Source organism: Chlorocebus sabaeus, chromosome 7, assembly GCF_047675955.1.
Source record: "Chlorocebus sabaeus isolate Y175 chromosome 7, mChlSab1.0.hap1, whole genome shotgun sequence".
NCBI lineage: Eukaryota > Metazoa > Chordata > Mammalia > Primates > Cercopithecidae > Chlorocebus > Chlorocebus sabaeus.
This window is the reverse complement of record NC_132910.1, coordinates 57,888,991-57,901,420: the sequence shown is the minus strand read 5'-3', so window position 1 is coordinate 57,901,420 and position 12,430 is coordinate 57,888,991. Positions and strand designations below refer to the sequence as shown.

Here is a 12,430-nt window from a genome sequence, read left to right as displayed (position 1 = left end):
CAATTTATTAGAAACTACTGTGGCAACTGTTTACAATGTGTTCATTCTTTAGAGCTAGTCGAAACTTATTACTATTATTTTGCTAAATAGAAAAACTTCAAGCCAGTAGGAAATCTCAGTTGTTTTTTTTTTTTTTAAATCGCTATTATTGTATTATTAGTCAGGGTTACTCTGGCAGCAAAGCAAAAATGTTCAGATGCCACATCTCCTAGCTTTTAAGTTTGGCTTTCAGAATGAGCAGTTGGTCATAATCAATATTATTATAATGTGACCAGTTAATAAGTCTGACAAACATTTTCCAACTTGTCATTTTTGAAAAGCAGAGGATATTTTTGATATAGACACACAATATACAAGAAATCCCAGAGCCTGAAATTTCATGCATCCTGTGCCTACAAATAAGAAACTAAATATTAATCTAGTTAGTTATCTATGGGTATACAGAAAAAAAAACTGCTAATCAATATTCCTGCTGAAAAATAAATTATTAGAAAATATAGGCAACTTCCGTTCTCCATTATAAATGATCAAAAACCTAGGTAAAAATCTAGTGTTTCCCCAATCAGAGAAAACAATACATACCAGGTAAATGACTAGTCAAGTCTAGAAGAGAATAACACAAAAATGAGCCACTCATATTTTAGGTACAAGTGACAAATGTATTTCTCTTTATTATTTTTAAGGTTTTTTTAAATGTCTTTTGGTAGTGGAAGCATTTTATTTGATTCCACTGTTGCTCATGGTTTGAGCCCTACATAATCCCTTCCCTTTCACCTCAAAGGGAACTCCTTTGTATGTAGCCACACACTCATCATTAGTGTGAAGATCAGGCTGGATCTGCTCCCAAATCTTCTTCTTAGGATTCAGCTCCTTGTCAGGCTCTCCTGTGTAGGAGAGAAAAAGCACAAGAAAATTATACAGCTAAAATATAAAAATATTAAAGAGACCAGTGAATTGTTGTGGCAGCATTTTCTGATTTTTGGACCTAATCAAACTTTTAACATTTACTTTATTTTTATTATGTCAGCAGTTTATATTCTTGATTGGTAAAATAAAATAGTTATTGTTGTTTATATAAAAGATATTATATTTTACGCATAAATATTTTTATAAGTAATAAAGCTTAATGAATTGTATCCAAATTATCAAAATAATAAAATGGAAGATACTCACTGATATGGTTTGGGTCTGTATCCCCACCCAAATATTATGTTCAATTATAATCACCAATGTCGGAGGTGGAGCCTGGTGGAGGTGAATGGATTGAAAGGAGCTGGGCACATTCCTCAGCCCCGGGCTCAAAACAAACAAGCCCAGTACAAACCCATGCCATCCTCCCATCCCACCACATATCGCCATATATCTCTCAAACTTCCTGAGCCCAGTACAAACACATCCCATCCTCCCATCCCACCACATATCGCCATATATCTCTCAAACTTCCTGAGCCCAGTACAAACACATCCCATCCTCCCATCCCACCACATATCGCCATATATCTCTCAAACCTCCTGAGCCCAGTACAAACACCACCTGGAAAGTCTCCGATAAGGAGACAGTCGTTCAAAGTTTTACTGAAAGCGCGGGAACCAAAAAAATTCCTTTGTTCCCCTGTAACTGTCGGGCTATAAAAAGCAAACACTTGCATTGTTCAGGGCCCTCTTGTACCCTGTGGAATGGAGGGACCAGGTTCGAACTTGTAGTAAAGATCCTTGCCGCTTGGCTTTGACTCTGGACTCTGGTGGTCTTCTTTGGGGAACAAACGGTCTGGGCATAACAGGATTACAGGGGCAGATTTCCTCCTTGGTGCTAGTTTCATGACAGTGAGTTATCCTGAGATCTGGTTGTTTAAAAGTGTGTGGCACTTCCTTGCTCTCTCTCGGTCCTGCTCCTGCCATGTAAGATGCTCGCTCTTGCTCTGACTTGATTTGACTGCCATGAGTAAAATTTCTGAGGCCTCCCCAGAAGCAGATGCTGCCATACTTCCTGTACAGCCTGCTGAACCCTGAGCCAATTAAACCTCTTTTCCTTACAAATTACCTAGCCTCAGGTATTTCTTTACAGCAGTACATGAATGGATTAACATACTCATTTTATCATTAAATATGAAGAAAAACTGTGAAGAAAAAAAGTCTTTTGATATGTTATATTTTTACAACTGGTAGAAGCAGCTTATGCTTTACTATGATTCAAAATACAAAATGAGCAGCTAGATCACTGCTCTAGTGCTTAAAGATTTCTTACCAATACTGGAGATTGGCTTAAATTTTGGGTTTCTCTAGCTAATGATGATAACTACTTTGGATTTCATTTGCTACCCATTCTGTTCGGTGAGATGTAAAGAAATAGAAAGGAGTAGTGAGGAGACAGGGACTAGTATTTTCTAAGCACTAGGAATATATGTTGTTGCCTAAAATTCACATAACTCTGACTAATTTTAAGTAAAAAGAAACTGAGGCTCAGAAAACACAAGTTGCTCAATGTCACACAATCAACAAAGCCCATGTTCTGCTAGTACAGCATTCTGCTCACTGACAAAGCACACTTTAGAAAGTAAAACAACCCTCTTACATGTGGTTAATACCCACAACCCCTCTATTTATAGTAACTCACAGTATAAATTTTATAATAAAAGAAAAATTAGTAGTAGAGCATATCTGGTTTAGGCTTAAAGACAAGTAATATACCAAACAACTCCTCTACTTAATGATAGAAAATTAGTAAAGTTTAATGTAAGTTCAAAGCTGAGAATGCTCAATATTTAGAATGAAGAATCAGTCAGTTCAAGAAACAATGAAGAAAAGTAACATATCTCTTAAGCTGCAGAATTTATATTAGGAATATAAAATATATTCATATCTTATATTAGGCATATAAAATATACTTACAATTTATATTTATATTTTATATTCTGATGACATCTTATTATATAAAATAGTATTTATTTTCCAGTCATATATATATAAGAATAACAAAACTGTGTAAATTAGTTGGTCATTGTAGTTTTGTTGTTTATTAGCTCTTCAGAAACTATGAAACTGGCAAGAACATAAAACACTGCCTTCTAACATGCAGGCTTTCGGAGATAACAGAGTAGTTAATTGAATGATACACCTACAGTAGAACATGTAATGAAACTAAGACTGAAAGTGACTGGTATAAAAAAATAAGGATTTCTCTTACTCCTTTAAGGACATTTGATTCGTCAATAGAGAAACTAGTAAGTAGAATGGAAAAAAAAAACAATAAATAAAATTCAATTATATTGCTCCTTAGATCCATAAGATTTTTATTTTTTGTTTGTAAATCATTCCTTAATCTATAATCATAATCTTGTACATATATTGTGTCGCAAAGTGGGCACTCCAGGATTCTGGAAGGCTAGAGGCAGAGATACTGTTCAGGGAGGCCTGAGCACTGACTCAGATTTGCAACCTTTGCAACCTTGGCCCAAAAGGACGTTGCCAAACTGATAATGAGTTAGTTAAGAAGCAGACTGACATACACGCTTCTTATAAAGAATATAGATTGTGTGGGTAAATTCTCGCTGCAAGCAACATAAGCCCTAAGTATAAAAAGCTGTGATGTAGCACAAAATTAACCTTCTCAGATCTAGAAAGACAGTGCCATGTAAATTAGATAATATCCATAATAATATACAATATGTATATAGTGCTTACTAGGTGCTGGTCACTTTACTGAGTGCTGTACGTATATTAACTTGTTTAATCCTCTCAGTACATATGTAAGAAGTAATATTCATTACTCTCATCTTACAGATGAGGATATTGAGACACAAAAGTTACAGCAAAGAATTTAAAATACCAGGCAGTTGGCTAAGTGTTTTAAAAGTCAAAGCTTATAAACCCAGTTAAGACAAATACCAATTAAAATCCCCTTCTTATAGATGAAAAAGCTGAGGTTCGGAAAGATTTGAATAGGATGAGTAAGCAAGCCATACAGCTACCTTGGGAAAGAGCCGGTGGCTCAAGTGGGGTGAGCAAGGAAAAGTTGGAGTTTGTGAGATAAACAAAATAATGGGAAATCACTGTAAGAACTTGGGCTTGTACTCTAGGTGAGATGAAAAGCTTCTGAATAGTTTTGAGCAGAGTAATATAATCTGTTAGATCACTCTGGCTGCTCTAATTGAATATAAATGGAAGAACAGAGAGGGCAAAAGCAGGATGATCAGTTAGAAGACTTATGTAAATATGCAGATAAGAGATGTTGGCTTTGGGACTAGGGTGCTAGTGGTGGAGTTAATAAAAATTCTAGGTATGTTCAGAAGGTAGAGCCACTAGGATTTTCCGAGCAGAAGATATAGGGTATAAGAAAAGCAGTTAAGCAACTAGGAGGATGGAAATGCTATCAAATAAGATGAAAAATACCATGGACAAATGGAATTCTAGGGGAAAGAGTGGGATTATGTGTCCTTCCCCCTTGGAGCATGTACATCAAAGAGTTCATCTGGCAGCTATCTAGCTTATCTAAATGACTGGGTAAAATTGCCCAAGGAATAAGCATGGAAAAAAAAGAGGTCCAAAACCAAAGTCTGAGGTCCTAGAACAGTAAGAATCCAGGGAGGTAAGGAAGAATCAGTAATGGAAATGATAGCGGCAGCCAGTGAAGCAGGAGGACCACCAGAAGAGTATGGTGCCAGAAGCCAAGTTAATTAATAACAAGACTGAGAACTAGACATATAGCTACAGGGAGTGATTGGTGATTTTACCCAGAGCAGTTCTGGTGAAACAGTGGGGAAAGAAACCTGATTAAAATGGGTTTTCAAGAGGAGGAATCAAGTATAGACAATTTGGATTTTTAACAAATGGACTTAAAATTTAAACCTATACTTCCTAATTAGCTATTAATTTCTACTATTAATAAGACTCGATATCAATAGAAATAAGCATGATCTTAGAAGACTCAATATCAAAATTTAAACCTAAGCTTCCTAATTAGCTATTAATTTCTACTATTACTAAGACTTGATATCAATAGAAATAAGTATGATCTTAGAAGTTAAAAGTCTGACTGTAAATTCCTATTTATTATTTGATCATAAATAGTGCATTCTCACAAAGACCTGTCATTGTCTTTGTCTCCTGGCTGTAATACTGTTTTCAAGTTAGTTTTGCTTGGTGGGAGTAGAGTGGTAAACATATGCTCCATGAATTTACAGCCATTAGGCATCTCTGAGAAATCATGGAGACTGAGATTTTCCCAAAATGTAATTTCCAAAAAAATGTTATTAGAGCATAGACCACTATGATTCCTCATCTACCAAGGTTCAAGACATACAGATTCATTCAAAGTCAGGGGTACTTGTAAAATAAATAAATAAATAAATTCCCTGTGTGTGTTTTTTTTAAGACTAGTCTACTTTTGATTAGGAGGGTGGAAATGAGTTCCAAACAAATTAATCCATGCTTTCATCCATATTTTCTGTGTTACTATTCCATGTTAAAACTCTTCATGTTGTAGTATTTCATTAAACACAGTTAATGGAGAATTTTAAAACATGCCTATATAATCACATCAGCCTTGTTATTCAATAAAACTCAGCTATTCGCAATCAGAAATGACAAAGGTGACATTAAAACCAATCCCACAGAAATACAAAAGAACCTCAGAGACTATTACAAACATCTCTTTGCACACAAATTAGAAAATTGATAAATTCTTAGAAGCACACAACCTCCCAAGATTGTACTAGGAAGATAGTAAAAACCTGAACAGACCAATAATGAGTTCTCAAACTGAATCAGTAATAAAAATCTACCAATTAAAAAAAGCCCTGGTGTGGTGGCACATGCTCATAGTCCCAGCTACTTGGGAGGCTGAGGTGGGAGGTTCGCTTGAGCCTAAAAGGCAGAGATCTCAGTGGGCCAAGATAACGCCACTGCACTCTAACCATGGTTACAGAGCCAGACCCCGTTTCAAAAAAAAAAAAAAAAGCCCTGGATCAGATGGATTCGCAGCTGAATTCTACCAGATGTACAAAGAACTGGTACCAATCCTACTGAGACTATTCCAAAAAACTGAGAAAGAGAAGCTCCTCCCTTATGTATCCTGTGAAGTCAACATCAGCCTGACACCAAAAACTGTCAGAGACCATAAGGAAAAAAGAAAACTTTAGGCCAGTATCTCTGATGAACACAAACACAAAAGTCTTCAACAAAACACTGGCAAATAAAATACAGCAGCACATCAAAAAGCAATATACCACAATCAAGTAGGCTTTATTTCTGGGATGAAAGGCTGGTTCGACATATGCAAATCAATAAATGTGATTCACCATGTAAATAGAAGACCAAAAATTATATAATCATCTCAACAAATACAGAAAAAGCTTTAAGTAAATCTACATCCCTTCATGATAAAACCCTCAATAGACTAGGCATCAAAGGAACACACCTCAAAATAATAAGAGCTGTCTATGGCAAACCCACAGCCAACATAATACCTAATAGGCAAAAGCTGGAACCATTTCCCTTGAAAACTGGAACAAAACAGGGATGCCCACTTTCATCACTCCTCCTCAACATAGAACTGGAAGTCCTAGATAGAGCAACCAGGCAAGAGAAAGAAAAGGCATCCAAATAGGAAAAGAATAAGTCAAATTATCTCTCTTCACTAAGTTATGATTCTGTACCTAAAAAACACTAAAGACTCGTCAAAAGGCTCCCAGAGCTGATAAACGACTTTAGTAAAGTTTCTGGATACAAAATCAATGCACAAAAATCAGTAGCATTTCTATACACCAAAGTTCAAGCTGAGAGTCAAATCAAGAACACAATCCCAATTACAATAGGCACACAAAAAATGAAATATGTAGGAATGCACTGAACGAAAGAGGTGAAAGATCTCTACAAGGAGAACTATAAAATACTACTGAAAGAAATCAGATGATGCAAACACAAGGAAAAACATCGTACACTCATGGATTGGAAAAATCAATATTGTTAAAATTGCCTTAATGCCCAAACTAATCTATAGAGCTAATACTATTACTATCAAACTACATACAACATCACTTATAACAGAATTTGAAAAAAATTTTCTAAAATTTGCATGGAATGAGAAAAGAGTCCAAATAGACAAAATAATTATAAGCAAAAAGAACATAACTGGAGGCATCACACTACCCAACTTCAAACTATACTACAAGGCTACAGAGACCAAAACAGAAGCGTACTGGTACAAAAATAGATACACAGACAAATGGAACAAGATAGAGGACCCGGAAATAAAGCTGCACACCTACAACCATTTGGTTTTCAACAAGTCAACAATAACAAGCAATGGGAAAAAAACTCTCTATTCAATAAACGGTGCTGGAATAACTGGTTAGTCATATGCAGAAGAATGAAATAGGACCCTTATATTTCACCATGTACAAAATATAACTCAAGATGGATTCAAGAATTAAATATAAGACCTAAAACTGTAAAAATCCTAGAAGAAAATCTAGGAAATACCCTTCTCAATATCACCCTTGGCAAAAATTCTAGGAAATACCCTTCTCAATAAAGAATTTACGACCAAGTCTCCACAAGCAGTTGCAACAAAAACAAAAGTTGACAAGTGGGAGCTGATTAAACTAAAGAGCTTCTGCACGGCAAAATAAACTATCAGCAGAGTAAACAGACAGCCTGAGGAATGGGAAAAAATATTCGCAAACTATGCATCCAACAAAACTCTAATATCTAGAATCTATAAGGAACTTAATTCAACAAGCAAAAACCAAATAACTCCATTAAAACATGGACAAAGAACATGAACAGACACTTCTCAACAGAAGACATATATGTCGCAAACAAGTATCAAAATGTTCAACATCACAGAAGTGCAAATCAAAACCACAATGAGATACCATCTCATACCAGTCACAATGGCTATTATTAAGATGACAAAAAACAAAAAACAAAAACAAAAAAAAACACACAGATGTTGGCGAGGTGGTAGAGAAAAGGGAATGAAAATTAGTTCAGCCACTGTGAAAAGCAGTTTGGAGTTTCTCAGAGAACTTAAAACAGAACGACTATTTGACCTAGCAATCCCATTACTGGGTATATACTCAAAGAAAAATAGATTATTCTACCAAAAAGACAAATACACTTGTATGTTCACTGCAGCACTCTTCACAATAGCAAAGACATGGAATCAACTCAGGTGTCCATCAACAGTGGATTGGATTAAAAAAAAAAGTGGTACACATATACTATGGAATACCATGCAGCCTTAAAAAAAGAAAATTATATCCTTTGCAGCAACATGGATGCAGCTGGAAGCCACTATCCTCAGTAACTCAACACAGGAACAGGAAATCAAATACAATATGTCTTCACTTATAAGTGAGAGCTAAACCTAAACATTGAGTATACACAGACATGAAGATGGAAACAAAACGCACTGAGTACTACTAGGAGGGAGGTCAGGAGTGGGGTGAGGGTTGAAAAACCACCTATTAGGTACTATGCTCACTACCTGGGTGATGGGATCACTCCTACACTAAACCTAAAGGACATACAATTTGCCAATATAAGAAATCTGTACCCCTTGAGCCTAAAATACAAGTTGAAAAAAAACCCCCAAAAACCTTAGTTTAATTTTATTGCACCATTAACAAATAATTCGCTCACACACACATACACACAAATCCTGAGTCATTTCTACAAATATGTCTCCAAATTGTTCTTACTTTTGAACCTAATTCTATTTATCTTCATTTATATCTGCCTTTCCCAATTATTCTAGTCAAATAAATATCCTTTAAATGAAGTCTTTTAATTTCTAACTGCTTTTAATTTCTAACTGCTTTTCTTTTATCAGGTCCTTCTTCTTATATGAGATAAATACTTATTCTATATCTGCCAAGAATCCTTTGTCTTCTGCTTCAAAGACCTATTTTAAGAAACTTTCTCACACATTATGAAGCTTCATCTGTCTCAAGGGTATTTTTCTGTCTCAGGAGTATTTTTATTAGAGAAAATAGGCAATACAAAATGAAACTTCCTTTTAGATTAATAAAATCATTACATTTTAACTTAGATATTTTCTCTATATCCTGAAATTGAGTAAAAACATGTGCAAGTATATTATTAGATGGAATTTATAATTATAAATCTAAAGTTTTCATCTCTGTCTTTCTGTGCTGCAGCATGAGACAATCTACAGCGTAAGTGATTTTGCAGCACATTAATCTGTTCTCTCTCCATGTCATACTTTTCTGTTACGTTGGTATTAATATTATTGTTTTAGTTAGGATAAAATCTCTCTGTGGTGTTGTGTTAGTCTGTTCTCACGCTGCTAATAAAGATATACCTGAGATTGGGTAATTTCTAAAGGAAAGAGGTTTAATTGACTCACAGTTCCACATGGCTATGGAGGTCTCACCATCATGGCAGAAGGTTAAAGAGGAGCATGTGTTACATGGCAGCAGGCAAGAGCGTGTTGTGTATGGGAACTGCCCTTTTATAAAACCATCAGCTCTCATGAGACTTATTCACTATCATGAGAACAGCACAGGAAAAACCCTCCCCCAGTATTCAATTACCTCCTACCAGGTCCCTCCGACGACAGGTGAAAATTGTGGGAGCTATAATTCAAGATGAGATTTGGGTGGGGACACAGCCAAACCATATCATTCCACCCTGGCCCCTCCCAAATCTCATGTCCTCACATTTCAAAACCAATCATGCCTTCTCAATAGTCCCCCAAAGTCTTAACTCATTTCAGTATTAATTCAAAAGTCCACAGTCCAATATATCATCTGAGACAAGGCAAGTCCCTTCTGCCTATGAGCCATAAAATCAAAAGCAAGTTAGTTATTTCCCAGATACACTGGGGGTACAGGCATTGGGTAAATACACCATTCCAAATGGGAGAAATTGACCAAAACAAAGGGCCTACAGGCCCCATCCAAGTCCAAAATCCAATGGGGTAGTCATTAAACCTCAAAGTTCCAAAATAATCTCCTTTGACTCCATGTCTCACATGCAGGTCATGCTGATGAAAGAGGTGGGCTGCCACGGCATTGGGCAGCTCTACCCGTGGCTTTGTAGGGCACAGCCACCATCCCAGCTGCTTTCACAGGCTGGAGTTGAGTGTCTATAGCTTTTCCAGGCACACTGTGGAAGCTGTGGGTGGATCTACGATTCTAGGGTCTGGAGGACAGTGGTGCTCTTCTCACAGCTCCACTAGGCAGTGCCCCAGTGGGGATTCTGTGTGTGTGGGGTCCCATCCCACAGTTCCTTTCTGCACTGTCCTAGTAGATGTTCACGACAGCCCGGCTCCTGCAGCAAATTGCTGCCAGGACATACAGGGGTTTCCATACATCTTCTGAAATCTATGCCGAGGTTCCCAAACCTCAATTCTTGATTTCTGTGCCTCCACAGGCTCAACACCATCTGGAAGCTGCCAAGGCTTAGGGCTTGCACTCTCTAAAGCAAGGGCCTGAGTGTACCTTGGCCCTTTTTAGCCATGGCTGGAGCAGCTGGGAAGCAGGGCACCAGGTCCCTAAGCTGCACACAGCATGGGTGCCCTGGGCCCAGCCCAGGAAACCATTTTTTCTTCCTTAGGTGCTGTGATGGGAGGGGCTGCTGTGAAGGTCTTTGAAATGCCCTGGAGACATTTTCCCCATTGTCTTGGCAATTAACATTTGGTTTCTCATTGCTTATGCAAATTTCTGCAGCTGGCAGAAACGGGTTTTCTTTTCTACTGCATCCACAGTCTGAACATTTTTCAGACTCTTATGCTCTGTCTCCCTTTTAAACATGTTCCAATTCCAAACCATGTATTTGTGAATGAATAAAACTGAATGCTTAAGAGCACCCAAGATACCTCCTAAATGCTCTGCTGCTTAGAAATTTCTTCTGCCAGATACCCCAAATCATCTGTCTCAAGTTCAAAGTTCCACAGATCTCTAGGGAAAGGGCAAAATGCCACCAGTCTCTTTGCTAAAGCTTAGCAAAAGTCACTTTTGCTTCAGTTCCCAACAAGTTCCTCATCTCTATCTGAGACCACCTCAGCTTTGACTTTATTGTCCATATCACTATCAGCATTTTGGTCAAAGCCATTCAACAAGTCTCTAGAAAGTTTCAAACTTTCCCACATTTTCCTATCTCCTGAGCCCTGCAAGTATCCAAGAAGTCCCAAACTGTTTCACATTTTCCTATCATTTTCTGAACCCTCCAACCTGTTCCAACCTCTGCCTGTTACACAGTTCCAAAGTCGCTTCTACACTTTCAGGTATCTTTACAGTAGTGCTCCACTACCCAGTACCCAATTTACTATATTAGTCTATCCTCACACTGCTAATAAAGATACACCCAAGGCTGGGTAATATATAAAAGAAAGAGGTTTAATTGACCCACAGTTCCACATGGCTGCAGAGGCCTCACCATCATGGCACAAGACAAAGGAGGAGCAAAGGCATGTCTTATATAGTAGCAAGCAAGATAGCGTGTGTCGGGGAACTGCCCTTTTATAAAACCATGAGATCTCATGAGACTTATTTACCATCATGAGAACAGCACAGGCAAAACCTGCCCCCAGGATTCAGTTACCTCCCATAGGGTCCCTCCCATGACATGTGGGGATTATGGGAGTTACAATTTAAGATGAGATTTTGGTAGGGACATAGTCAAACCATATCAGGTGTTTTATACAACATGTACATTCATGGGGGGGAGAATGGTTACAAGGTTTACTCAATGTGTCATCTTGAGCCAAATTTGAAAAACTCAGTAATAGTTAATAATGGTCATTTAATTTAAGACTTATGATTCTTACACAGGACTGATTTTAACCTTTAAACATTACAAACATCACTTTGATAACTGATTCCAAAACTATTAAGTAATTACTAGTAAATACCTACCTGGGAAAGCATCAAAAGTAATTCTATCTCCAGGAACAGACCCATTTGGAGGAGCCAAGATTTCAACTTTCTCTGGTGAACTAGCACACATGACCATTGCTTGAGATAATACTCCCCTCATCTTTGCAGGTTTCAGATTACAAAGTAAAATCACCATCCGATTTTGCATCTGTGTGAAATATAAACTGGTAAGTAAACATGTACACAGATTAAGCCTAATCATATCCAGACTACATTAAGCTACACCTAATATGCTAAGTATCAAGTGTTCTACTTTTGTGGATGTACCTTTGTCTTTGTGTGCCCAAAGTCTCTTATTGTTGTTATAAAGCTTTGCATAAACATGAAAAAAAAAAAATTCCTCCAAATTGATAACACATTATGGTTGAAAGAGCAGAGGAATTTCAGTTAAAAATTTACTGAATGAATAAATAAATGAGTGAAATAGATTTGGTTGTGAATTTCAGCTGCCATTTACTAGCAATGAGAATGCATAAAGTTGACATTCCTGTTTCCTCAAAAATGAGAGAAATAATATTGAAGAGTTGT

The 12,430-nt window shown here is 37.1% G+C and overlaps 1 protein-coding gene across 3 annotated transcripts in view; it reads right to left on the bottom strand.

Moving 5' to 3' along the window:
• Positions 1–638: 638 nt before the first annotated feature.
• The window catches only part of AIMP1 (aminoacyl tRNA synthetase complex interacting multifunctional protein 1), a 30,010-nt gene continuing 18,218 nt past the window's right edge, over positions 639–12,430 (bottom strand). For all 3 annotated transcript variants that reach the window (XM_007999460.3, XM_007999459.3, XM_037990596.2), the window contains exons 6-7: positions 11,882–12,050; positions 639–884 (exon numbers count right to left, since the gene is read on the bottom strand). In XM_007999460.3, coding sequence (XP_007997651.1) covers positions 718–884; positions 11,882–12,050 — 336 coding nt within the window. In that variant the 3' untranslated portion in view covers positions 639–717. The remainder of the gene's footprint in view (positions 885–11,881; positions 12,051–12,430) is intronic.